Source organism: Kryptolebias marmoratus, linkage group LG24, assembly GCF_001649575.2.
Source record: "Kryptolebias marmoratus isolate JLee-2015 linkage group LG24, ASM164957v2, whole genome shotgun sequence".
In the NCBI taxonomy this organism is placed as follows: domain Eukaryota; kingdom Metazoa; phylum Chordata; class Actinopteri; order Cyprinodontiformes; family Rivulidae; genus Kryptolebias; species Kryptolebias marmoratus.
This window is the reverse complement of record NC_051453.1, coordinates 18,153,375-18,180,497: the sequence shown is the minus strand read 5'-3', so window position 1 is coordinate 18,180,497 and position 27,123 is coordinate 18,153,375. Positions and strand designations below refer to the sequence as shown.

At 43.1% G+C, this 27,123-nt stretch overlaps 2 protein-coding genes and 1 long non-coding RNA gene across 9 annotated transcripts in view; 2 read left to right on the top strand and 1 right to left on the bottom strand.

Moving 5' to 3' along the window:
• The window catches only part of cbr4 (carbonyl reductase 4), an 8,069-nt gene extending 3,271 nt beyond the window's left edge, over positions 1-4,798 (top strand). Inside the window, exons 4-6 of the mRNA XM_017423449.3 lie at positions 355-491; positions 1,469-1,603; positions 1,894-4,798. Of these exons, the coding sequence (XP_017278938.1) occupies positions 355-491; positions 1,469-1,603; positions 1,894-2,072 (451 nt within the window). The 3' untranslated portion in view covers positions 2,073-4,798. The remainder of the gene's footprint in view (positions 1-354; positions 492-1,468; positions 1,604-1,893) is intronic.
• The window catches only part of palld (palladin, cytoskeletal associated protein), a 60,357-nt gene continuing 37,676 nt past the window's right edge, over positions 4,443-27,123 (bottom strand). For 3 of the 7 annotated variants that reach the window (XM_037974029.1, XM_037974027.1, XM_037974031.1), the window contains 12 exons: positions 16,301-16,984; positions 14,963-15,101; positions 14,586-14,687; positions 13,018-13,056; positions 11,854-12,075; positions 11,374-11,523; positions 10,272-10,360; positions 8,721-8,853; positions 6,239-6,446; positions 5,986-6,151; positions 5,760-5,893; positions 4,443-5,662 (listed from right to left, as the gene is read on the bottom strand). In XM_037974029.1, the coding sequence (XP_037829957.1) occupies positions 5,502-5,662; positions 5,760-5,893; positions 5,986-6,151; positions 6,239-6,446; positions 8,721-8,853; positions 10,272-10,360; positions 11,374-11,523; positions 11,854-12,075; positions 13,018-13,056; positions 14,586-14,687; positions 14,963-15,101; positions 16,301-16,984 (2,227 nt within the window). In that variant the 3' untranslated portion in view covers positions 4,443-5,501. Of the gene's footprint in view, positions 5,663-5,759; positions 5,894-5,985; positions 6,152-6,238; positions 6,447-8,720; positions 8,854-10,271; positions 10,361-11,373; positions 11,524-11,853; positions 12,076-13,017; positions 13,057-14,585; positions 14,688-14,962; positions 15,102-16,300; positions 16,985-23,794; positions 24,031-27,123 lie in introns of those variants that run through there. The other 4 variants (XM_037974033.1, XM_037974032.1, XM_017423447.3 and 1 more) reach the window with 4 other exon arrangements.
• LOC119616764 lies at positions 8,757-12,514 on the top strand. Its single transcript, XR_005232782.1, has 2 exons — positions 8,757-8,893; positions 9,701-12,514. It is a non-coding gene; the product is annotated as an uncharacterized LOC119616764 (long non-coding RNA).

Below are 27,123 nucleotides of genomic sequence, written 5' to 3'. Positions count from 1 at the left end.
GTGCACTGCTACATGTTCATGTTGTGGGAAGCTTCTTTATTTCTGTGATAGAGGTTTAGGTAGAGATGTCGGCCTATCACAGATACATATGTATATTTCATTCTGTTCTTCATTTATATACCATATATATATGATTATATATGTTTGTGCGTGTGTGTTGAGAACTGTAAGAACAAATAATCCTTCATTAGCACCCTCAATAAAATGCTTAGCACCCCTTTAGCACCTGCAGAAAAAAGTATATGGAGCCGCCTCTGGGTGAGCGGCAAAAGTCTCTTGTTCTGTTGTTAGTTGTTGTTTTCTTTTGCAAGTATTATCATTGGGGTTTATGCTCATTTATTACTGCGTCACCAGGGATGCTCTGTTGCTGAGGACCAAGCCTCAAGACATGCTGTCCCTGCTCCACACCAACCTGCTGGGCTCCATGCTGACCTGCAGGGCAGCTCTGCGCAGCATGCTGCACACACAGGGAGCTGCAGTCGTCAACATAGGTACTGGTTCAGTGGTGGATAGTGCTATGTTACAGTTTAACCACTAGATGGCAGTAGATACAAGTTTAACTGTGGTTTGACCTGGAGCCGTTCACCACATGTAGGATTGTTCCGATTTTGATCCTTGAATTACAAAGGATGTTTTATTTTATTTTATGTTAATTTTTGATCTTCATTAGATCCAAAACACTTAGATGTTGGATTCAATTAAGTGTGTTTTGGATCCACTTTTGTCGCAGTTTAAACACAGTGAGAATTCGAAGCTTTGACAGGAGTAGCTGCTCAGAAATGTGTCTGTATCCCAAAAGCAGAACCTCCACAGCATCTTCTGCTGGTGTTCCAGTGGACTGTTTGTATTTACCATCTATACCTGCACGGACACGCAAAGACTCAAAGTATTAAAGTTCAAAAATAAATAACTAAACACAAAGTCAAATTAGAATTTTACAAATGGATTTTTATCACACGCTGTCAAAAGCGAAGGGGTGGCAGTGTATTTGCCTGCGTCTGTGTGTGTTTGTTTGTCTAATGTGTTAGCAAAATATCTGATTCAATTTAGCATTGTAGTAGCTGAGAGTCATCCCCAACTTATACTCTAAACATTATTGTGTTTGCTAAAGTTGATTAGCTGTGGCGGCCTTATTGAATCAGATTGACTTCAAAATTTAACTGCTTATAGATATACATCCAATATACATTTCTGAGAGTTTCATTAAAGTCCATTCAGTGCGTCATGAAATATTTTGCTAACAAACAAATGAACACACACATTGCCCGCCTTTCATGGCAGCAGGTGATAATAAAGGTACTTCAGCAGTTGATTATTGTTGGTTTATGGTTCCTGTATAATCTAGTTGTGTTATTTTAAATCATCTTTCGGTGCAGTGGTGGAACGCCTTGAATCCCAGAACTGAGATGTAATTCGTGATAAACTGATGCCGTGTTTCTGGCTTTAATGGGTTTGTGTTTGTTTGCAGGTTCTGTGGTGGGTCTGAAAGGAAACGCTGGTCAGTGTGTCTACAGTGCCACTAAAGCTGGGTTAGAGGGATTCACTCGCTCTCTGGCCAAAGAAGTCGCTTCACGCAACATCCGAGTCAACCTGTTAGCTCCAGGTAGCAGCTCTATGACCTTTGTCTCTGTTCCCTGAGCTTCTGTCATTTCCTGAAAGGCGAAAGATGGGGCAGTAATGTTTTGTTTGGTGTACATTTGTCAAACTGTTGGATGGATTTTAACAAAACTCTTAGAAAGTTTTACAGATATTGAGCTAAAATTGGGTGTTGGAGTAGCTGAGCACATACTGAGCACTAACATATAACTCTGGTATGAAAAGCAGCAGGCGATATGCATTCCTTCAAGGACTGCTCGGTCTTTTCTTCATCACAGCCTCTGTTTGTCTCTTTAGGGTTTATCCACACCGACATGACAGCAGGGCTGAGGGAGGAGGACGGAGCGCGCTCCATCCCTCTGGCGAGATTCGGGACACCAGAGGAGGTGGCCCAGGCTGTCCTCTTCCTGCTGGAGTCCTCCTACGTTACGGGACAGGTGCTGGTGGTGGATGGAGGGCTGCAGCTGGTCCTGTAGAGAGGGGCAGCTTCCCCCGGAGCTGTTTCCTGTCAGGTCCAATCAGCGAGCTCCACTTTAAAACGAGCGGATCATTTGCTTTTATCACCGGTGTTGAAGACATCTGAGGAACAAGACGACTTTTTGCTTTGTCAGGCTTTCTGCTGCGCGTGTGCAGCCACAGTGGGTGTGTTCAGGCGCGTGTGACGGTCCATCGTGACTAACGCTGCTGACTCCAAAGTGTCTGGCTCGGTCCAGACCCCCGCGGCCCCACAGCCTCGCGCTTCTAAATTTAATCCTAAGGTTTAGCTCTGTTGGTCTTTTTCCATGACTGCCGAGTGCTCACCACTGACTCCAATGCTCATGTTTTGTTTCTCCCTTTCCCTCGGGAGATCCCCTCAGAGTCAACACACAATCTCCCCCAAACACACACACATAAACACACAACCCCCTGATCCCACCTCTGGTGAGGCCTGTCCAGGGACAAGGCATGCAGGGCTACAGCTGGATGAAATTAGAGGTGCTGGTGGAGGTAGGGGGGTATTTTTAGTTGTGGGAATGTTTTTCGTGTCTGGTTACAGTTTTTGGTCCTGAGGGATGCGGTCAGAGGTGACTGTCATGTCTATTGATGAGTCTCGAAGAGATGGCTATCTTCTCTCTTGCTCTAAAACATTCTGTTCATACATTTAAAAAAAATCACATCCGACCTCCAGTGGACAAAAACACACAACAGATTGCACCATCTCATTATTTAATAAACCAAAATGAAGCCAAAATAGAAAAGTGAAAAACTAATTCCACCCCAAGATCCAGCAGCTTGTAGAACCTCCTTTAGCAACAACCCCCCAGTAGTTGCTTTCTGTATGACTTTATGAGTCTCTATGTGACCGTAGAAGAATGTTAGCCCACTCTTTTTTACAGAGTTGCTTCAGTTCATTGATGTTTGCAGACATTTGTTTCTGCTCAGCTCTCTGAAGATCCCACAGCATTTCAGTCAGGCTGACGTCTGGACTATAACTGGACCATTAGAACATCTTTATTCTTCTCTTTTTCAGCCATTCTGTTGTAGATCAGCTGCTGTGTTTTGGATCATTGTTCTGTTTTATGACCCAGTTTGGTCCAAGCTTCAGCTGTCAGACAGATGGCCTCACTCTTGACTCCAGATACCTTTGGTCTACAGAGGAGCTCATGGTCGACTCAGAGACTGCAGAACAAGCCCAAATCATCAACCCTCCACCACCGTGCTGACAGTTGGTATGAGGTCTTTGTGCTGATATGCTGTTTAGTTTCCTCTAAACAAAGCGCTGTGCATTATGGGTAAACATCTCTATGTTGTCTCATCTGACCAAAGGACATTGTCTCAGAAGTCTTGGAGTTCATTCAAATGAAACTTGACAAACATAAGTATTGCTGCCATGTTGTTTTTAGAGACGAGAGGTTTACTCTCAGCAATCCTAAACAAAACATACTTGTTTAGTCTTTTTCTAATAGTCCTTCATGAACTTTAACCTTTAACCTGCTAACTGAGGCCTGTAGAGTCTGAGATGGAGCGCTTGGGTTTTTTGTGATTTCGTTGATCATTGCACAAACTGACCTTGTGTGAATTTGCAGGGACACTCCTGGGAAGATTGCCATCTGTCTGAAATGTGAATAATCCCTCTCTATCTGGAGCGATGGACTCCAGATTGTTTGGAGTCCATCACTGGGCAGAAACAGCTGTTCCTCTCAGGTCATTGCTGATGTCTTTCCTTCTTGGCGTCGTGCTAACACACACCTGTTTGCTCCAGGGCAGCAAACTGACAAAACTCCTGCTTTTACAGAGGTGATCACACTGATGATGATCAGTAAATAAAGTGCATTTGATCAGCAGCTCCTGACTTATATTTTCCCTCCTGAATCCTATGGAAGCATAAAGAGTTTGGCTTCTTTTTGATCAGTACATAATGACACGATGGAATCTGTTGTACACTTGAGGTTCGATTTAAACAGTTTTAGAACCTGACCATTTTTATTATGTACTGATATGTTAAACACTAGCATTGAAGGAGGGTTAAGTTTCTTCTTCCCATCACTGTAATATTCTAAACATGTTATGTTCGGCTGAAAAATAGCAAGCTCTACGTTTTTGCTATTCTGCAGTTTCAAAGACTCCTCGTAGATTAAAAGAAAAAAAAAATCACGCTTTTTCTGAGGAGTTTGAACTTTATTACAGTTCTGAACCTAACATAACATTACAACAATCCATAAACAGGCATTGATTGGCATAAAACCGTGCCAGCACTGAAATATCAGCCTCTGAACACAAATACAAATGTCTTATCTGTAAAGCACTACAGAGGAGACAAGAAACGAAAGACATAAATATACTGAAACTTTCATATTTTATTTTCATTTTTGATGGTTGATTACCCCTGGATACTGAAAGAAGCTGTGTTTGTATACATCCAGATAAAGATGCCTGGCACTATACAAGTGTCCAAAAGTAACATGCAAAGAAAAAAAAGTGTTAAATTTAAGTAATTTAAGGCAGTAAATACATTTATAAAACTTCATTTTTCCAGGCAGGATCCTTAGATGACCAGAAATATAATTTAAGTCCTGTTTGTAGGGAGAGCCTTTTTTTTTCCATACAAAAATAAAACCAAAGATTTGTGTTGTGTGTGAGAAACACACTTTCACAGCACTTTTCTGAGTGACAATGTTTCACCCCTCCAAAAATAAAACAGAAGATAATCACCAAAATGAGCCATTATCACGAAAAATGTTTCTATTTGTGTCTCAACTCTTAATCAACCTGCTTTTGCACTTCCTGTCAGAACTTTCTTTAACTTCTTCTGCTCAGAAACGATCTTTGCAACAAACTTGACCTTTTCTACTAAAACGGATCTCAAAGTTTATACGGCCCGGACTTTTCCAGTACCTTAAATCACTAAGCGGACAACCCTCTCTTGCTTTACGGTCCGATGCATCAGTACTGAGCCACACAAACTGTCCTCCTCTACACATCCTGGTGAAAAGTGTCACCTACTGATACAGTTAAAATCTGAGTGAATGGCACCACTTGAACATGCATAGTGAGTCTAAGTTGCATTGTTTTGTCTTTACAGAATTAAGAGGCACTTTACTGGGCAAGTCTTTGCAGCAATTTATATTTCTGAACAAGTCTTTGCTCGTTGTAAGCACTTCAATAGATTTCTATCTATAATGTGTGTGTGTGTGTGTGTGTGTGTGTGTGTGTGTGTGTGTGTGGGGGGGGGGGGGGTTGTTATAATGTGTGAAAACCACAGCTGCTCCATCACCCTCGGCCCACCGATGCTTTGCGTTTAGTATCTGCAGTTCAGTAGTGGTGGACAGGGTTTCAGTCTGTCCATCTTTGTTGTTTTCGCGTCTCTCTTGAGTGCTGGAATCGAGGGCAGCTTTCGAGGGTTTTCCGGGTCCTCGCGTGTCTCTTTACAGGTCATCACTTTCCACCAGGGCGCTGGACTGCAGCGGGCTGGAGTCGGGAAAGAAGGCCGCCTTCACGTCCAGGCCTCTCTCCGTCAGCGCGGCGTAGCGACTGGTGGAGGGACGCACCTTCTTGGCCTTGGGGAGGTTTGGCTGCTGCCATTGAGCTGAGGACAGAAGAGATTTGAATGGTGAGGGCAGGTGCAGGGTGTCAGTGAACGCCACACAGGAACTGACGGATTCGCTGAGCAGCTTGAGACGTACCGTGAACGTCAAGGCGAGCGGTGCTGGATATGATGCCGGCGTCGTTCTTGGCAGAGACGGTGTACCAGCCCGCGTCTTCTTTCAGAGCCGGTTGGATTATCATGCACAGGTAGCCACAGTTGTCCTGGTGCATGCTGGGAAGGCAGCATTCAGTTTACCATTTAACTATGCCAGGTTTGGATGTAAATGTGGTCAGAGGAAAGCCTAAAAAAGCGGATTTATTTACCTGATTCTGTCTGTGTTGTGAGTGAACGACTCGTTCTCCCTCTTCCAGAAGATCTGTGGGTGGGGAACCCCCGCCACCCGGCACTCCAGTCGCACAGGATGCCCCTCGGCGACGCTTGTGTTCTGCAGCTTCTCGATGAACGAAGGGGCCTTGTGCATCTCTTTAGCTGCAGGAGGGGGGGTGGAGGTTTTGTTACTTGGCTTCGCTGTGAGACTATAAACGTGCACGTTGCTGCGTGCAGCTTTTTGTTTACCTGCAACGATGAGCTCCAGATTGAAGGAGTTCTGGCCGGCTCGGTTGCTGGCGATACAGGTGTAGATGCCCGCGTCGCGGCTCGTCACGGGCTCGATGACCAGCGAGTGCACGCCGTTCTCCCTCACCAGCATCTTGTGGGCGGAGTCAGGGCGGATGGTCTGCCCGTTCAGCTGCCATATGAGGTCAGGGGTGGGAAGGCCGCTCACCTACAGGAGAATTTAAGAAATATATAACTGGATGTGTGAATCCTTGTTTGACCTGTTCGGTGAGGAAGAGTCATGATTGTCCAGTTCATGCTTGCTTTCTTGGAGAAAATTATCCACTTATGTTCTTTCTGTGTGTGTGTGTGTTTGGCTAATGTGTTGTGTTTCTGTGAAAGAGCCCAGTCGCCGTGCAGTACTTTGTCATGGGAAAAAACTGAAAAGAGGAAAAACCTGTCTCTCTCTGAGGTGAGGAAACCTAAAACCTGGTCTGTTGCAGCCTGACCACCTGGAAACTGTGCCACTGTAAACAGCCATGTGTTTACATTACAGGTCCAAATGTGCACCAGGATTCATAGGAATCACGGAAGGATCATCAAGAGATAAATTACCTGGAAGTGACTCCAAACATTTTATTAGTTAGGCTGTTTCCGGGATGGAAACTTCAGAGCCACAGATGATCTGTCATCAAATGTCTCCTTCATAAAATTCCACATTTTTCTAGATTCAAAGCTTCAAACATGTTTGTGGAGTCTCAAGCTTTTTCTGATGTTAAAACATCTGTAAATTTGCTATGAAAATGTATAAAGTGGCGCTTTTATATGATGCTACTATTGGAAATAACCTGGAGTTCACAGTCTTGTCTATATGTGACATGAGGTTTCCAAATATAAACCTAATAAAAGCAATCAAAAGGCTGCGTATTGAACTGGAATATTTCTTTCTTCCATACAGGTAGTTTGGAGGTCATTTCCAGGCTTGTTTTCCTCATTTCCTGTTTGGTCAAGTTGTAGAGTAGTTTGCACGTTCAGTCAAAAAAATGTTCCCTTGATTTTCTCTGGGAATAGCAGACAAGCTTTCTGTAAACTGGAAATTGTGATATAATATATGTTAAGCCTAAATGAAGCTAAATTTAGGTGTAGTTTTGCTTTTTGAAGCATTTATGTTCATTCTGGTTCTGGACCCTTTTTGAATGATAAACGTTGAAGTGCACTTTAGTCCAAGATGTTTGATTTAGGTTTTGTTTTCAGTCACCTGTCGTTTCATGGATAAAAAGCTGTCTTATTTTAAATGAGTTTTGTTTTCATTTAAGGACATTGGGGGCTGGAATGATATTGTCCAAGGGCCACTTCTGGCCCTCGGGCCTTATGTTGTTCAGGTGTGATCTAAAAGTTCTTAATCAGAAACTCAAAAGCCAAGATAATTATGGCCAAAACCTTAAACTCGAGGCTTGATGTGGTAAATGAACCAACAGTGAACATCAGGATGACCCTGTTCAACAAAATGTAACAATCGCTTAGGTTCTCTGAGCAGAAAACTTTGATTCATCTTTTAGAAAATGCAATAGCTGTCTGGAAGCACTTCTGTTCATCCATGCTCTGTTTTCTTTTTCCATTTTTGTCCAGACCTGGAAAAGAATAAAATCAAATTCCAGACTTTTCAAGACCATTTAAGAACTCTGGTTTGTTATAAATATCCTCAACATCACAGACTCTTTCATAAGAGTCTCTCTTTTTTAAGTTAATTGTGGATCTGTTTTATTTTATTGCGTGCACCAGTTTTTAAATTTAGGTGAAGTGAAAACCGAGCAAACAAAGAAAGGAAATGAGGTGAAGCATCCTAATCCCTGAAAAATGACACCTCTGTTTCTCTGTTTAGAATGCTGATGAAACTTCCTCTCTCTCCTAAAGAAGCTGGAGCGTTGGCAGTGCCGACATGGAGCCTCCCTCAGAGCAACCCAGACGCTGAATTAAAGGGCGGATCTCAAATGGTTTTCTGTATAACTATGATTAACATTTTCTCTTTCCTTTGGGTTTTTTTCTTCCCAGTTATATGTCTGTTTTTTAGAGCATCTCACTCTTTTTTTTACTTTATTACAGGAAGCAGCGTGGAAGGAGGATGCATCAAAGAACAAATCTGATCAGATAAACTCGTCTGATATCTTTTGTTAATAATAATAATAATTGCTTCTGAGGATGAGGTTGTTCCTCAAGATCAAAAATACTTTCTCAACCCTTTTTCTGATCTAAACTCAGTCTCCCAATAAGACCTTTTTTTACCAGTGGAAGCAACTTGGTGCCAAAGAGAACTGATTTAAAATAGATTAGTTTTATTATTTAATCAGATTTGTTAGTTTATATTTATTCCTGAACCTTTATGGATGCATGATGGATGTTTTAATTAGGTTTTTTTTTGGAACGCACCACTGCCACCTTCTCTCTCTCATGTTGGTGCAAACTGAAGCAGAGGTGTTTCTTTTTTATTTATTTAGTTTTTTACCTTACAGTCCATCCGGCACAGGCGGCCCTCCTGGACGATGAGATCACCAGGCGCCTGCAGGAAGTGGGGGCGGAAGTGACGCTCCTGGATGTTATCGTTCTCGTCGCCGCTGTCTCTGGACCTGGACCTGGGCCTGACAGAGGGACAGATTTGGGATTCATTTTATATGTCTGGTACACACCTTATTGAACGACCTCTGACTGCATTAATGAGGCAACATTTAGTCCGTGTTGGGCTCAGACCAAAGTAGATTATGGCCTTCTTGAAACAACTCCAGTCTCAAACGTTATTTTAGAAACATTTACATCACTGTTAATTTCTCATTATGAGGGAAATTTGGTAATAATAGGACATTCCTGTCATAAATAATTGGACAATGTTTAATTCCCCTACATGTATTGTTGTTTTTCTCCTGATTTGTATCAATTTAATATGTGTGTCTGTACATGTGTAATGTCTAGTGCTTATTGTTGATTAAAATCTTTTAAAGGTCTATCCAAGAATTAGATTTGCAAAGTAGCCTTTGGCTAGACAATCTAGGATTGAAGGAAGGGTGGCATTGTTCTAATATGCAACATTGTTTTCTGTGCTAGCCTTGTCAAATAAATTTAAATTCAACCAATCGCCCCAGGCTGCACTGGAAGTTCTAGCTGCTGCAACGTAAAGTTTTTTAAAACAGTGTTTGCATGAACCGCTGTGAAATTTCTGAGATTGAAATTGTTTTAAGGCAACAGTAATCCACTTTGATCTTAGCTGCACTCAGTCTAACCATTAATACAGTCAGTATTAGGCTCCATTTTTTCAAAAGATTTGAACCATCACTACGTTTGTTGCTTGGATCTGTATATTAAATTTTTGCAGATAATATTTTGGCATTCACACCATCCAAAAGTAATCTCAGAAACAAATGAATTTTTGAGCTATTCTAAGGAGGACAACAGACTTGAATCTCCTTTGTTTCCTATTTGTGTTTCCTTAAGCTCTTCACAGCCGCTCAGGACCCTCAGGTGTTTTTATAAATCCTCCCTGACATCAGCTCCCCTCCTGCACGTCAGCCAAAAAAAGAGTGAGAGACACTGATTGTTATCTGGAGCTCTTCTTGCTCAAAACAACTCTGAGCTCTTGTTTAATCAAGGAGTGTTCACGTTGATTACAGCTTCCAGGTGGTTTTTATGTTCCTTAAGCTGCCATCAGAGTGTCTGTGATCATGTTTTACTATCTGGGCCTGCATGAACTGTGGATCCGAGGTCATCAGAGCGATGAAAAACAGGCCACAGCAAACAGGTGTTCTCCCTCATCAACGCTCAACTTTTCTTCCTCGAACAAACAGTTAAATAAAGAACAAAGCGTGATTTCACCACAGAACAAACATTTGTGTAAACAGGAGCCTCCTGGAGCATTTGGCGTTTGGCTCTGTGCAGGAATGTGAGCAGGAGGCGCGCAGATGGCGAGCAGCTTGTTCGACATGCGCCAGCCGGCACCTGGATGTCCTGACTGGAATAATTCCCCGACATGTCGTCTGTCTTCTCTCCTTTCCCAGTGGACTCTCACCTGCGCATGTGTCCAGGTGCCATTCGGGGGCTGCGGCCGCGCTGGTTTACAGCCTGCACCATCATCCTGCCAGTGCAGCTCACCCTGCCCTAAAACGGGAGGACAAACAAGAACAGAGAGGTGATGACACGCCACAGGCAGCAGTCAGACATACAAGAGGAAATCAGATGTGACTGATAAAACTGGAAAACGCTCTCATTTAGTCTCCTGAATGTGAACTTTTGACTTTTTTTGAGGGTGATAGTGACTTCCTGTTTCATTCAACGCCTTCTTCCTGTTCAGGCTGGAGGCCATAATCTCAGTGCACATTATTCTACTGTACTGCTGGCTCCCAAATGTATGTGCAGTGCCTGTAAAACATATTCACCCCCTTAGATGTTTTACGCTTTTATTGCTGTCATAAATCAACCATGGTCAAAAAAATTGGCCTTATTTACAAAGTGAAAGTGTCAAAGTGAATCCAAACGTCTACAGAGTAATACCAATTACCCAAAATGTTTTTACTATGTCGCATGTGTTTGTGTTTGTCTGTTGTGTTAGCAAAATATCTAATGAAAGAATTTTAATTTTACGTAGCTAAAACTAAATGCTAAAGCTAAATGCTAGGAAGTGTTGTGACGTGAGATGACCGTAGAAAAGATGAGTAAGGAAAACGTGAGTTTGTCTCAACTGATATCGTCACAGCAATATTCAACAATTTCATAATTGGATGTTTTCCTGATATTGTGCAGACTTAATGTTATTTAAACTCTCAGAAAGTAATCCCTGGATGCACAATTGATAAACCTTTTAATCAACCTGATTCTAGGTGGTCATCACAGCTAATCAACCTTAGCCAACACTAAAACGGCTCTAACTCAGTCAATTTTATAGTTATTAACCTAACATTTGGTGTGGTAGTAACTGAGAATCGTCCCCGACACATACTCCAACTAACTGTGCTAACTGCAAAATTGCACATAAAGTTATTTTCACGGTTTGATCAGATTGGCCCTAACTCTGTCATTCCTCAGCATAAGATGATCTTAGTCTGAAACATGAAAGGCTGCAGTGGATATGGGTTCCCTAAAAGGCTGTTAGGTCTTTTCCTATTTTGTCTTACATCTGGGTTTGCTGCGAGGACGGTGTAGTTGCCATCGTCATCCAGCGACGCTGCTGCGGTGTGCAGAGAGCAGGTACCATCTGGGTCTCGGCTGATCCTGTAGTGCTCGCTCCTCTTTGAGATCTGCTTGCCGTCTTTAAACCAGTAAACCTGTGGAACAAAATAAGCAGAAATTCATTCAAATTATTGACAAAAATGAAGGAAAACATACCTTTAATGCCTTAACAATGTATAGGAGCAAAGTATGTATAAATCATATAAATGCTGTGACTTTTTTTGCTTCTTTTCCTTGCCCTGTTATCACTGTGTCATAAATGTATCCAGAGCCAACCCAGACCAGTGTTTGTTCCAGCAAAGTGCCCCACCTTATCATAACACAGCACACACACACACACACACACCTTCCTTCATCAGGAGCAGATCCCCAAGCAAAGAGTCAGAGCCCTTGAAAATATTCAAATACCCAGCGTTTCTTTTTACCTTTGGTTTGGGCTCTCCTTTAACCTTGCAGGAGAATGTGACGGGCATGCCCTCGAACACTTTGTAGTGCTTGAGCTTCTGGTCAAAGGACGGCCCCACCCCCCGGCCAGCGGAGTCTTCGTCGTGCTGAACGTCGTCGTCCGACTCCTCCACCGGAGAGCGCTCCAGCCGGAACTCAATCTCACTGATCAGGCGCTGCTCGAAGCTGGACACTTTGTACTCCTAAAGAGAAAGAAACAGATTTATGAAGAAGGCATGACAGACAGCATGAAGGGTGCCGATTGCTTGGCCATGACGAGCACGTGAAAATAGTAAAAAATCAGTGCACCCTACACACTCATTAACCTGTCCTTATCGTCACCACATACCCTACAGTTCTCTAACTCTCTTTCTCCCATATGAGCCACTCCTCCTCCCAGCCACCTCCATCAATCTCTCATCAGTCTGCGGGGGGCAGCGGGGAACATCTGCAGAACAGCTCAGAGTGATGACACACTGCACAGACAATGGCAGGCCCCGGTCAGTCGGAGAAGATCGGCCCGTCCTGATGTGCTGAGACTTTTACCCGGTCTGAGGACTGAGGAGGCAGCTTCTGTCCCTAAATAATATTGTTTTTACTGATTAAAGCACAGTAAAGAGGTCTAAGTGAGGGGTCAGCAACCTTTACAGTCAAAAGAACCATTTTTGCCAATTCTCAAACTAAATAAACTGTTTTCCAGAGCCACAAAACCTACTAGAAGAATAAAGTGACTAATTTGTTTGTTTGTTCCTTGTCCTAACTGTATCGTTGTGTAACAGAAATCTAATTTGTACATTGCAGAAAACTTGCTACAGTTAAGTTTTCCTATTGCAGTTCTAAATAAAACTGTTAATTTCCAGGTCATTTTTTTGTGAAAGCTCTAAATAGCCTCTGCAGAGGAACCAGAGAGCCACAAGTTGCGGACCCCTGGTCTAAGTGCAACTTAAATGCAGAGCAACGCAGCAGTGTGCATCACAGAAAAGTGTTTAACAGTGCAATCTGTAAAAAAAAAAAGCAGGCTTTGGTGTGAAATTTGGGCTTTCAGAAAGTGTGAACGGATGCACAAAGTGAGCAGTGGCTGTGGAAGGTTGGTGGGTGAAGACAGTGTAAAAAAAGCAGCTGGTGCCAAAAGAAGAAATTTGAACCTTTTGAGGATAAGATTCTCTATCAGTTGACTTGTCTTCCTGTTGGGAGAAAGAAAAGATTTTGGTTGAATGTGTGTTTGGCTCTTTCGGGTGTGTTGGTGCCGATGCATTCCCAGATTCAAACTCGGACCCTCCATGCAAAGAGGGATTGGCACACAGAGACTGAAAGGGTTCTTATCTGACGTTGTTTAGGTGATGTTCAAGCTGAGCCTGCCCACTTTCTGTTTACTGCTATGGCTCATTCTCTTTACAAATATGACTTTTCTAGATCGATACGATCTCAGGAAAAGACAGCCAACTCCGGGAAGAGGAGTCGCTCTTCCCCTGAACTGGATCTTGTCCCAGAATAACACAAACAGCCACGTTAGCTTTCAGCCCGTGGTGCTCTGCAGCAGTTTGTATAAACAGAGCTTTTAATGGAGGACAGCACAGTGTTTACGCCTCGGTATCATAGCACGCTCCTTGCCTGTGTTTACAGTGACTTTGGGGGTTGGGACGGCACATTTTGCGGGACAGAAAGAAAAGCTGGGGATTATGGGATAGGGATGACATCAGCAGTGTGTCAGAGGACAAAACAAAAAAAGTGGTTGTATCATACGGTCCATGGAAGGAGGAAAAACCACTGGTGTGAACGAGCTGGTGAAATGTTTCCATGCCTGTGAGAGTTTTTAATCTGTGTGTTATTCCCCTCCAGGGACCAGATGCATAAATGATGCTCTCACACACACAACGTTTGGTAGTTTTAGAGAGTTTGCAGATGTTGTGGGACAACTTTTGCTCATACATTTGTGTCTGATCATGTCTGAGTCTTAAGTCAGGGTGCCGGTGAAGCGTAGCACCGATGCTCTCTTCATTTGAACTAATAATAAAAAAATCTATGTGTTTAATCTGATTTTTTTTTAACTTTTTGAGCTGTCAGAGTTGATCATTTCTGGGTTTTTAAACTTTTTTATTTTTTGTTTGTTTTAATTTAGCCGTTTGTTTTCTTTTTGAGTTTTCAGAATTGAGACGCCAAAAAAAAAAAAAAAGAGGTTTTATTGTCTCAGCTTTATATGCAATTGTCACCAGCTATGGCCTGTTTTTGTGCCATTTAACTCGTAAACTGCCCCAAATCAGCACAGTTCTGTAGTAGAAAACAAGTTTAAAGGACAAGAAAAAAAACAATTCTCATTCCTGTGTTTAGGATTCCCATAAGAGGCTGTAAAGTAGTGGTGCTGGTAGCAGAGAAATATATTTAAAGTAAATCTTTTTTGTACTCAATAAGGGTGCTTGAAGCATTAATACATCCTTAAACCTATTAGGTTTAGCAGTTCATCAATTCTTGTGTTACATAAAGGACGAACACTTTCTTTGCCCCAATAATATTTTTGTACCAGTCAAACATTAAGTTTTGGGGCGTCCAGATCCAATCAAGGCTTAAAGCAGGAGTGAAAATCAACTTTGTACACACTGATTAACAATAATCCATTTGCAGAGGTAATATAAATGTTTGTGATGAGGATAGTTTTATGCATCTCGCCCTTTGGGTGGGGTAGGGGGGTGTGGGTCTCGACGTAAAGCTGCCGTACCTGTGTGACGGGCTCCTCCTCTGTGTCCTGTGTGTTTAAGACTGTGGCAGCATTGTCCGCCCCCAGCAGTCTGCGAGCCATCTTCTCCTCATAGGTTAGCCTCTGGAAGCAGGGATTAATGAGTTCAGCGGTGGGGGGGGGTTAGTGCTGTCAGTGCCACCAAACACACTTTAATACACCAACATTTCGTTGCAATGTTTATGACTCGTGTTAAAACCTTATGAAATGAATTAAAGATGGATTCGAATTAAAGATTAAAGTATGTTTTCATGAAACATTTTTTTTAATGAATGGTTCTTTGTACACACTTGTTAATCTGTGTTATCATGACGTGTTACTGCCCATTACCTGTGTCACATGAGCACACACACACACACCTGTTGACCGTTGCGCTCCTCTTTAAATCGCAGTTTTCTCTCCAAGTCCTGGATGACGGCGTCCTTCGAGCCCTGGATATCCGAGTCAGAGACGACCCGAGGAGTTTTGGTGACCGAGGACTTCCTGGGAAACACTTTACTGGGAAAAAACAGAAACAAAACAACTTTATTAAGATGTGGCTCCCTGGATCTCTGCACACACACAGAATTATTTCAACTCCTCTTCTCTTCCCTTCGCTCGCCCTCTGCCCCCTTCATCCACCCACACATGCACTTATCTGAACATGTCCAGTTATTACATTCCACAACGTATCTTATTATCTCTCTGTGACTGCAGCAGGAATGCCAGGGCGAGATGGGGAGTGCAGGAGTGAGTGAGAGGTTGAGGAAAAAGAGCTAAATGTGGAATGTCTGCAAAGGACGGAAAGAAATAACTTTCTCCCTTATAGAAGAGGGTTACCTGCAGGTTTCTATCAGCAAGCTGAAAATGAAAACATCCCCCCAGCTGGATACTCGTTCCAGTGATGGACTCTGACAGAAATACCAACTGGGTCGAACGTATATGCTAACATGTTTGATTTGGACACATCTTTCACTCTCAGGTCAGAGTTTCTCCTCGTCGTTACACACCCACAACACTTTTATCTCTCGGAACATGGGACTGCTGCCTCTCTGGTTTAGCGATTCTCTGTAAACGTGCTGCGCAAAAATGTAAACATGTCATTTTCCATCCCCATCCCTTCTCCCAGTCGCCTGCAGCTTTAAACAAAAGAGAGCTCTACTCACTCAGGACGTGAAATTCTGCTTTAATGTCGAGTAAAATAAAAGGCCTCGCATTCCTTGAAGGAATGCATATCACCCACCACCTTTCTCGTCAGTGTTTTACACTGAGATCATCCTATGTTAGAGTCAACCTTAAAAACAATATTATGCGCAGTCTCACACAATTTTGTGATATCTCATGGTTGGAGTATCTGCTGTGAACGACTCAGGGACCACCACACCGAATTTTACCTCAATATCTGTAAAGTTTACCAAGTTAGAGCTGTTGTTTCGTCTTTGTTAAGCTCGATTAGTTGTGGTGGCCACATTGAATTAGGTTGACTCCAAAAGGTAATATGTTGTGGACGTATATCCACTGATTACTTTCAGGGTTTCATTCAATTCCGTTCAGTGGTTCATAAGACATTTTGCTAACAAACAGACAAAAAGGAATGGACATGCGAGCAAAAACATCATCGCCTGCCTTTCGGTGGCGGGCAATAAAGAGCTCTCATGTCTCACCTGGCAGGACATGTGAGCTGTGTGTGTGTAACTGTGTAAGCAGGGGACACTTACACTGTCCCGTTGCCTTTTGGGAGGCCCAGGCTGTTAACGGTCGGGCTGCTGGGTGTGGAGGGCGTGGAGGGCAACACTGACGATAAGAAGCTGGAGGCAGGAGATGGAGGCACGGAGGAGAACGGCGAGGACATGTCCGAGTAAGCTGGGGAAATAGAGGCAGGTGGAGGGGGAGGAGGCGGAGGAGGGGGGAAATCCTGAGCGGAGCCTGACGGAGAGGGTAGGTTGCTGGAGCTGAGGAAAGGTGGAGGTGGAGGGGGGAAGGAGGGGGAACTTGGAGACTCCACACTGCCGGCCTTGGTGAACGAGGGCAGGGTGACTCTGCTGAAGGGCTTGTGGGAGGTGGGAGGGGACAGGGGGGAGGACAGGCTGGACCCAGAGGAGCCGGAGGACTGGGTGACGTAGCCCGCCCCGCCTGGACTCTGGGCGGCGATGAACTGCTTGGGCCGGGCGTAGTTAAATGTGCTGGCCTGCATGGCTGTGCTGCTCTCCAGCTCCTGAAAGGAGGGAGGAGGGGGGAGAGGTGGAGAAGGTGGAGCGGGCAGAGGCACTTCCTGGACCGGTTGCTGAGGTGGAGGTGGGACTTCCTGGTTCTGCTGCTCCTCTTGCTGCTGTGGCCAGTTAGCTGCCTCCTGTTGCTCCAACAGAATCTGGTCCTGCAGCTGCTTCAGCTGAGACGCGTTCCTGTGAGGAAGAAGAGACAAATGAGAACAGCTGACCAACTTTAACAACATCATTACACTTTTACCGCTGAAGGCCGAACATTCCTCCAAAAAAAAAAAAATACATATCCCCCACCACCTTTTAAGCCAAAGTTTTAAAGTAAGATCATCTCAGAATAGCTGCTGGGGATCAGTCTCAGCTACTACCACACCAAACCTTAGGTGAATTTCTGTAAAACTGACTCATTTGTAGCCATATTTGTGCTTTGTAAGATCCATTGGTTGAGGCAGCCATCTTGAATCAGGTTGACTTCCAAAGTCAATCAGTTGTAGACGTTCATCTAATGATTACTTTCTGCAAACTTCATTAAAATTTATCCAGTAGTTCACAAGATATTTTGCTAACAGACAGACAGACATATGTGCACACCCACAGACTGGGGCGATGATTAGGTGGAGTTGGGCTGTAAAACAGTGCCATTCAAAACGTTACAAAGTCAAACATCTGCTTTCAGTTTCACACAATAGCAAGGTTTTATCCAGCTGTGCTCAGAGGTTAACCGTTAAAGACGCAAATCTTTGTGACAACAGCGTCAGCCGTCAGCCCGAGAGCTGTTATCAGGACTCACGAGTTGGAGGAGTGAATGTAACAGTGAGGAGAACAGGGGTAGAAAGACTAAACAGGCAGGGATCTAGTCTGTAGGACAAAACAAAGTGAATCTCACAATCAGGTGTAGCTCCCTTCCCTTAAAAAAAAAAAAAAGGAAATCATAAATGTAATAATGTCGTCATTTCACCAGAAACGAGTCATGATGATAAATTACTGCTGTTTTTTTTTTAGTTGTGGGTGGCTCACCTCACCCTTAGCTCAGCTAGTTCATAATGTTGTGATGTCATTGTGGTGATGAAAACGTTGGATTTATTTTTATTTTTTCCTCCTGAAGCCTTGTTGTCACAAACTTATCGTAAAATTTCAGAAAACCACACGTTTCTTCCCTCTCCTTCAGCATGATATGTTTTGCAACCTTACACAGTCCAAAGTCTGTGTTGTCTGAAACACTTCATTTGTATTTCAGGTAGAGATAGACTAATTAATCAGCCAAATTTGGCAAGCTTTTAAAAAAAAAATTGCAATTGGCCATGTGTGTACATACCTAATCAAACATCAGGAAGGAAAATGAAGATGCATTAGCAGCTCCAGACAGCCTAATGTAGCCCAAAATTTATTTATATTTTTTAGTGAGAATGCTGTTTTTTATATTATTTACAGGTGTACAATTTGTTAAATATAAATTTGTAAAAGTTAAATATATATTGTTATATTTTGTAAAATAAAAAATACATACTGACCAAAAATAAAAAATCAGTGTTGTATATCAGCCTTCAGCTGCCCTGATTTCTAAAGATCGGGATCAGGTATTGAAAATGTCATGGGCCGACCTCTAATTTCTGGTTTTTTTATTTTCATTATCTACTTTGCCATGTTGTACATTTGCATATATATAATTTGATAGTTATTTGAAAACCCAAAAAGCAGCAGCTGGGTGAAATTTCATCATATTTCTGTCAAAATAACCATGTAATGCAAAACTAACATTGGCACAGAACTCTACTTCAAACTGTCCGAACTATCCCTTTAAACCATGTACTCTGATCAGCTGACAAGAAAGAGCAAACTGGGTATTTCCAGGAAAGGTTTAAGGGCTAAAACTGAGTGAGCGACATGAGATCCTCCTGCAACACAGCATGTGAAGAGTAAACATTAATTTAAACATTAAAACATGTAACACCCCCCCGAAATTTTGAATTTGTAAATGAGTGTAATGAGTGCTCGTTAAAGAAGATTATCTTTCAGGAACCACAGGACAGAAGTAAAGCTTTCTGCAAACATCAGGAAGAAAATATGAGTCTTTCAGAAACTATAAATTCAAAGTTTACAGCGATGTGTTTTGTGTTACAGACTGATGAGTTCTTCACTTCTCAGTATGCTCTGTACATCCCAGCGGTGCGTGTTTGTCTCGAGTCCACCAAGTTCATATGCCCAAATCTTTTCCAGATGTTGAATAATGAGCGGAGTGTTTCAGCTATTTTTTATCTGTGACAGTGCAGACCCCGTTCCTCCCCCCCTCCCTTCAGGCCCGATTGCCAGCAGCAACAAGACTGAATAACCCGTCTTTGCCGGTCGTTTTGTTCCTCTAATCACTTCGCAGGCCTCTAATCCGCCAGCGTTCGTTGTGATGGTTCCATCTTGTCCCCACCTGGTGCTCGGCTCGCCGACCGCAGGAGCGCACGCACAATCAATTCAACATGTCTGCCTTTTCTGTATACGTTTTCCTTTACATTCCCCAAAGGTCTCCTGCTCCGGCCTCCACCAAAACAGGGCTTTTACAGGAATAGTTTGGCAGCTGACGAGGGCTCGCGGCGCTCCGCAGCAGTTTGATTCCTTTTTTGGTTTTGTTCTGGGCGCGTCAAGCAGAAGCACCCGGCTCGTCTGCTCCGGCAGAAAGGAAACACTCTTCATATCCCTCTCCCCTCCACGCGCTGCTTCACCGGCTCAGCAAGACAGACTTCAAAGGCCTTTTTTTTTGTTGCTGTTCGTTCTTGACACATTCTGGCATTATAGCTCTTGTTATATTAAAGAAATAAAAGTTCAATGTGGTTGTAGGTGTACATGCTTTCTGAGAGCTTCATTGAAATCTGTCCACTGGTTCATGAGATGTTTTGCTAATATGACAAACAAACAGACACACACATGCAAAAACATCACACCTCACTTTTCACCGGGTTGGGTAGATGTAGCGGTAACTCCCAACATAAAGTAAGAACTTAATCATTGTTTTTTTCTTGCAAAATACCTTGTGTCACAGTGTACTCACAGTGTTTTACAATATTGTCAAGAAATTCATGATGAGTCAACATTAAAGTGACTTCCACCCAATTCTTTAGCGTAAAAGGAGTCCAACTTTACCAAATCATGTTGGCTTTTAACCTTTGTCTAAATGTTGGCTTTATGTTTGGAAAAGTGCATGAAAAAGGTCAGTTTGTATGACTTCCAGTCACATGAATAGTTTAATGACCCACTTTTGGATTTAAATGGACCAGAAGCTAAAGACTGAAAGTCTTCCAGACTATATGACTGCAACAGAGGAACGTTCAGCTTCATCTTCCTGAACGCTTTGACCACAAAATGCTTCACGATGCCGCTAGAGTAAACACAACGTCCCGCTGTTTCATTCCATCCCTGCTTCTGCGCGAGTCCTACTGAAGCCTGAGTCTTTGTTGAATAAAAACTGTGAGAATCAGAGCAGACCTCCATCTTTGTCTTTATGGCAGAGCAGGGTTCAATTAGACGGGAAGTTTTCATCTGTCGCTATGCCAACTGCCTTGTGTTTTGCTGCTCAGGACTGAGCCAACTGGCCCACAAAGTGGTTCTCTGAGCAGAGAAAACGCCCCAGCTCCTCTGCTCCGACTGTAAGACCCAATTAATCTGACATCTTTTATTGTCCCTTTCTTTATTCTGATGGCATAAATAAGCAAAGCCTTTAGGTCTTTCGGATTTTCATCATTAAAGAGAGTCTTTGAGCTCAATCCTGCCTGTGAATTCTTTATTTAGAAGAAGAAAGAGAAGAGAAATGTGGTCTGGAGGAAATTTGTCTCTGGAGTTTCTGAAAGCACAATAAACAGAGCTCGGAGCGGGCTGACAGTAACATAATTGAAGGAGTGTTTTACAGCCCTGTGATGTTTCACTCTGCCTCGCAGTGAGATGTGCCAGATGCACTCGCTCTCCACCAGCAGCATGTTGCTTTAATAAACGGAGACCACAGCGTTGTAAATGGCCATGTTTGCTTTGCGTTGCCTGCCTGAGCTTCCTGAACACTAACAACCTGCTGCGCATCACAAACCCATCGTCATTCCAACGCCAAAAGCAAGCCGGCAGCCATCCACAGGTTTTATCTGCCATCTTTTTGTTCTGCAGCTGGCTGGAAAAAACTAAGCTGCTTTATTAGCCTCGCCAGCTGATGACAGGAAACGTGCAGGAAATAGTCGGGTGATAATGAGGGGTTTCCTTCTGTAAACAACAACATGAGCAGGCCTGAGACAGTGCCTGTTTTCCTCTGCGTGTTTCCGGGTTAGAATAACAAGCAGAAGCTTTGGTAAGAGTTCTGCTTTCAGCTTATAAACCCAACATCTGTCTGCCTTACACCTCTGAGGCTTGCTAACAACATCTATCTATTATCTGCTGCTTGTTCCAGTCAGGTCGTGAGGGCAGCAGACCAGACATCACTGGGTCCTGGGGAGGCCTCCTTACCAGATGCCTGAACCACCTCAAGTGGCTCCTATTGATGTGGAGGAGCAGGGGCTCCCTTCAGAGTCTCTCCTGGATAACCAGACTTAGTCCAGCTACCCTGCAGAAAACTCATTTTAATCGCCTGCATCCGCAATCTAATTCTTCTGGTCGCTACCCAAAGTTCATGACCATAGATGAAAAAAGAAACATAGACCGAGTGTTAAGCAGAGAGTTTTGCCATACCGCTTAGCTCCCTGTTCACCACAACAGACCGAGGACAGAGGACGTAATACCGCATAGCACATCCATCTGTCGATCTCAAGCTTCACTCTTCCCTCACTCATGAACAAAACCCTGAGATCCTTACACTCCTCCACTTGAGGCAGCACCTCAATCCCAACCTGGTGAGAGCAGTCCACCCATTTCTAACTGAGGACCCTGACCTCAGATTTAGAGGTGCTGCTCTTCATCCCAACTGCTTCACACTCGGCTATGAACCGCTCCAGTGAGCGCTGGGGATCCTGGAATGATGATGCCAACAGGACCACATCATCTGCAAATAGCAGAGAAGTAATCCTGAGGCCACCGAACCGGACCCCTTGCTCCTCCAGGCTGCCCAGAGGAATTCTGAACAGAATTGGTGACAACGAGCAGCCCTAGTGGAGTCTGACTGTCACCTTAAAGAGATCCGACTCACTGCCGGCAATACAAACCATAGTCTGTTGTAACAACATGGCCAAGCCTTTTGTAAACGATTTCTTCTGAAAACTGAAACTGAGCTCCAGTATCACGACAACAACATGGAGAAAATCCAAACTCTCATGGAACAGAAGGTTCATGACAACAGAGATGAAATCACTGAAGTCTGAAAACAAAAACAGGTTTAAATACACACACCTGGCTCACCTTGAATACACCGGGGAGCATTGCATCATTGCTGTGGTGTGTAAGCATGAACTTGTCTGAAAAGAATATCCAATTATTCCTTCCAGACAATAATGGGATGTCTCATCTGATGACATTTAGCTTCTTTGTGTCATCTTGTGTCATCTAAACATCTTCATTACCCAACATTGGAAGGCTGTGCCTGTGTCTGTGTGTTTGTCTGTTATTAAAATATCTCACTGAACCACTGGGCATGTTTCAATGAACCACTCAGAAAGTAATCACTGGATGTACAACTACAACCGATTAACTCTTGGAGTCAACCCAATTCAAGATGGCGGCTGCAGCTAATCAAAATTAGGAACACAAACTCAGTCAATTTTACAGATATTAAGTAAAAAATCTGATGTGATAGTAGCTGAGAGTCATTCACAACACATACTCTGAACAAGGATAAAGTTATTTTCAAGATTTGACCAAAATAGCTCCAACTGTCCTTTCGTAACATAAAACGATCTTGGTTTAAAACTCTCCGGCGGGCAACATCCTTCAAGGAATGCCAGGCTTTTAGTTATCTTTTTTGAAACTTTGTGACTGTGCAGATGCAGTCAGGATGGGCTAACACCAATAAGGAGGAACATTTTTAAAGAAGAATGTAGTGAAACTAAACCAAAATGAATAATTATTCAAGCTGTAAAATGCAAGAATGTGAGAATTCCTGCTTTTGTTCTCCTGATATCCTGAACTTAAATTCTGTCTCTCTCCCTTCAGGGGACTGCCATCCATTTTCTCCCCCTCCTCCTCTTCCTCTGTGTCTCTAATTGCACACACAACATAAAATAGAAGCAGACTATTTTCTTTTCCCTCTCCTTTAAAAGCATAGCACAGAGCGTTTTTCTTATTCCAGCCACACCAACAGCTCACAGCTGCCCCGATCCCCCACACTTTCTCCTTTCCTTTCTTTCTTTTTGTCCACCCCCCCTCCCCTACACTATAACTTTCCTCCTCTCACACTCTGCCTTGACTCGTATTTCAAATCCAAGAAAAGAGGTGAACTTTAAGCATTCACAGAGTTCAGCTTTTCTCTGCATAGCTGCATCCATCACCCATTCCTCTTCTCCTCACTGAGTTTTTGTTGGGTTTTTTTTTTCTTTTACAGCAGGAATGCTGAAGACATTCTCCACTGGATCGGAGTGGGAAACACATCACCATCAAATGGGATTACCAGCAGGAGTGGAAGGAGAAGAGGAGGAGGAAGGGGGTGGAAGAGGTGCAAAAAAGTGACGAAATCAGTCCGTTAAAAGCCACAAAGCTTTCTCACTTATGAGACCTTATTGTGTTAACTAATCCATGTGACTCCGCTGAGGCGACCTGAACACAGATGGACCCTGACATATAAACACAGTCAGTGTTTAACCACAACAAAGCTTTTTGGGGTAAAGTCACTGAGAGAGGTGCATCTCCTGAAGCTCGCTGCGTTTACTGAGCCTCAGGCAAATGAATGGGTACCAAACACAGCCATCTAAAAAAACACTAAACACCCATTCTGAAAACTTATTTAAGAGAAAGCATGAAGAAAATAAACCACATTTACCTCTAAATGAAAAGAAAAATGGAACAAATCTCTTTTTTTTTCAAAGTTAAAGTCCCTTTAGTTACCTTTAGGCCTTTTCACTCACTCTGTGGAACTTTGCTTTATAGTCTTGCAATGAGTTGCCAGCTGACGCAAGAGAAAAAGTACCTTGGATGTTGTGATCTTTGGAGCTGATAAATCCCCGTAGGAGAGCGAGGTGTGTGTCAGTGCTGCCCTGTCAGGTACCAGCAGCATGTATATCTGCAGACAGCCAGACGGTGACAGAGGCAGCCACTCTTCCTCTCTCTCTCTCTCTGCATGAGTCAGTCTGTCTGGGAGCTCCTCCTCTCCACAGAAAGAGCCAAGAAGCAGACGCTTTCAAAATAAGAGCTTAGGCATGTGTTTTGCTAAATGGGAACTTTACTTTTCCAGCTTTAAATAAAAACTAACTAAAGGCCTAGAATTCCTTAAAGGAATGCGTATCGCCCACCGTCTTTCAGGTCATAGTTTTAAACTCTGACAGATCATCTTATGTAGAGTTGTAGCCGTTTTGGTCAAACCTTAAAAATAACTTTATGCGCAGTCCCATGATATAGAGAGCTGTCACTCTCAGAGTATGTGTTGTGAATGATTCTCACCTAAACCTATATCGAATTTTAGCTCACTATCTGTAAAAATGGCCAAGTTACAGATCTTTTTGGGTTTAATGTCGATTAGCTGTGGCAGGCATCTTGAATCGAGCTGACTCTAAAAGTTAATCAGCCGTAGCTGTATATCCAATGATTATTTTACAGAAAGTTTAATTACAACTTGTTCTGTGGTTTATGAGATATTCTGCTAATAGACCCACAAACCCATACACACTCGGCAAAGCATTATTGTCCACTTTCAGCAGTGGGCAATAACAAGTTTCCAAACTGCAGACTAAGATAAATTTGATAAAAGACAAGGATGAGAATTAGCTTCAACTTTGTGCTCAAACTGAAACCGGACTAAATAACTGCAGTCAAAGACATAGAAAGAAGTTGGAAATTTGACTCTGACTGGAAACATCATTTCGTATGTTAATCAAGCTCAGGTGGAAGATATTAGCCACATACCAAACATATGGAGCACGACAGCTTTATGTAATATGTGCTGTTGAAATAATTTGACCGTGTGTGTGTGAGTGTGTGAAGACTCCCATTACAACCAAATAGTTGTGGTTTTACTCTCATTATTTCCACAAGAATGTCTCAAAACAGGACTTTTCCTTCCTCATTTTTGTGGGATGAAGTAAATGTTTTATTATTAGTAATTTTTTCCTTTCTATTCGCGTGTCTCTATTTTTAGAGGCTGAGTTCCTGGCAGGTTGATGAGTCGGTGGGAGTTGGAAGGACCCGGACCCGCTCCAGCCGGTTGTTTTATGGGCTTTGTCTGATTATTGGGGAAAGTCAGACAGACACTCAGGGGGTCCACCTCCTTCTGTACTCCGACTCATGCCTCGCGGGTTGACTCAGGGACGCTCTGACTAGTTTGTTTTTGTTTTGTTTTGTTTTTCTTGGTGACTGCAGTGTATTGAGAGCAGAGTGACTGCCAACCCCCCCATTAAAACTTTCAAAAGTGGGAGCTGTGTGGTCATCCAACCTTAGGGAGATACAAGCAGTAACACTTCATGCCAAGCGGCTGTGGTGAGGATTTGATCACAGACTGATTGATCTCATCCAGAAGCAACGACTTCTTTTAAGTGTGTGCACATGTATTTATGGTATGTATAAGTAAAGCCACTTACAGTATATATTTATGTGTTGCTTCTGTCTGTGTGTGTGTGTTCATGGGTCTGTCATGTTGGCAAATTATCTTATAAACCAGACAACGGCTTCTAAAGAAACTCTTGGTAAGTAGTTCTTGAATGCTCATCTACAGCTAATTAACTTTTGGAGTCGGCCCAGTTCAAGATGGCTGCTATAGGTCATTGACCAAAGCAGAAATGGTTCCAGCTCGGTCAGATTTACGGATGTAGCCACAACTTCTTTTTTTATTAATAAAAGATAGCAGTTTCAACCTGACATGAAAGGTGGTGGTGGGTGATATGCATTTCTTCAATAAATGCTCGTCCTGTAATAATTAGTGTATTTGTTGGTGTTTAACACACCACGCTGCTTTCTGTCAGTGAGGTAGGTCAGTTTCCATGCTGTCAGCTCCCAAACAAACACCCTGCCTTTGCTCTCATCTCTTCATCTCTCCATTCTTTCCTCCAGCTCCCCGTCTGTGTTATGAAGGTCAGCTCCCACAGCTCTCTTCCTTATTTGGAGAGTTTCTCCATTCCTCACAGGTCACTTTCGCTCCTCCGACCAATCCAGCGGTTTGTTGGTCTGCTGCCTCAGCCAATCCCGCATTTCCTTTTAAGGACTGCCCATCTATCACTGCCGAGGCTCGTGTAAAGTTATCCTTTTTTCTTCTCCTCCTTTCATGTGCCTCCTTTTTTTGCCTGCTGCAAAAAGGCAAAAGCCGGGCAATAACATTTGTGTGTGTGTGTGTGTGTGTGTGTGTGTGTGTGTGTGTGTGTGTGTGTGGTAGTCTGTGAGAACAATATTTCATGAACAACTGGACGGATTTAATTAAACTCTCAGAAAACCATGACTGGATATATCTCTACAACTGATTAGGTTCTAGAGGAAACCTGATTCAGAATGGCTACCACAGCTAATTGACTTTAAAAAACCCAAACAATGACTAACTCTGTCAGTTTTACATACACTGACCTAAAATTTGGTCCAGTAGTAGCTGAGAGTTGTCTCCAACACTTACTTTGAGGGCTAACAGATTGTGTTACATTGCGTATAACGTTATTTCCAGGATTCGACCAAAAAGACTAAAACTCTGCCATTTCTCTACACAAGATGATCTTAGTTTATAAGTCTGGCCTGAAAGGTGGCGGGCGATAAGCTATTCCTTCAAGGAATGCTAGGCTTTTTAATTAGTTAACTGTTTAACAGACCTCTTCCCTTTCCAAGCTTCTTGTCTCTCTTTTTCCATTTGCTTGCAATCAAACACCAGGCATGTGGCCTGCAAAAGGTGTTTAACAGATCCAGGCAGCGCTTTCCCTTCATATCAAATTAGACGCTCCATGACAATGAGCCATTGGCTCTCAGTAGGGAGTCAGTGCCGTATGTGGCTCTTTAACACGCACATTTCTCCGCTTTGTATAAAACCACAGGCAACAACCTCGACAAGAAAGTGACTGTTAATAGAGGTTTCACAACTTGCACCTCGTAAACGCAGACACACAGCTGAGAGGAAGCTCTAAGTCACAGCGCAAATATGTGGCAAATCCTGACAACGGAAGGTCTGCTGTGAAACAAAGGAACAACAAACAGCAGAGTGTGTCTTTAAATTTAACACAAGCTCAAAAAAATTGGGAAAAAAATGTGTG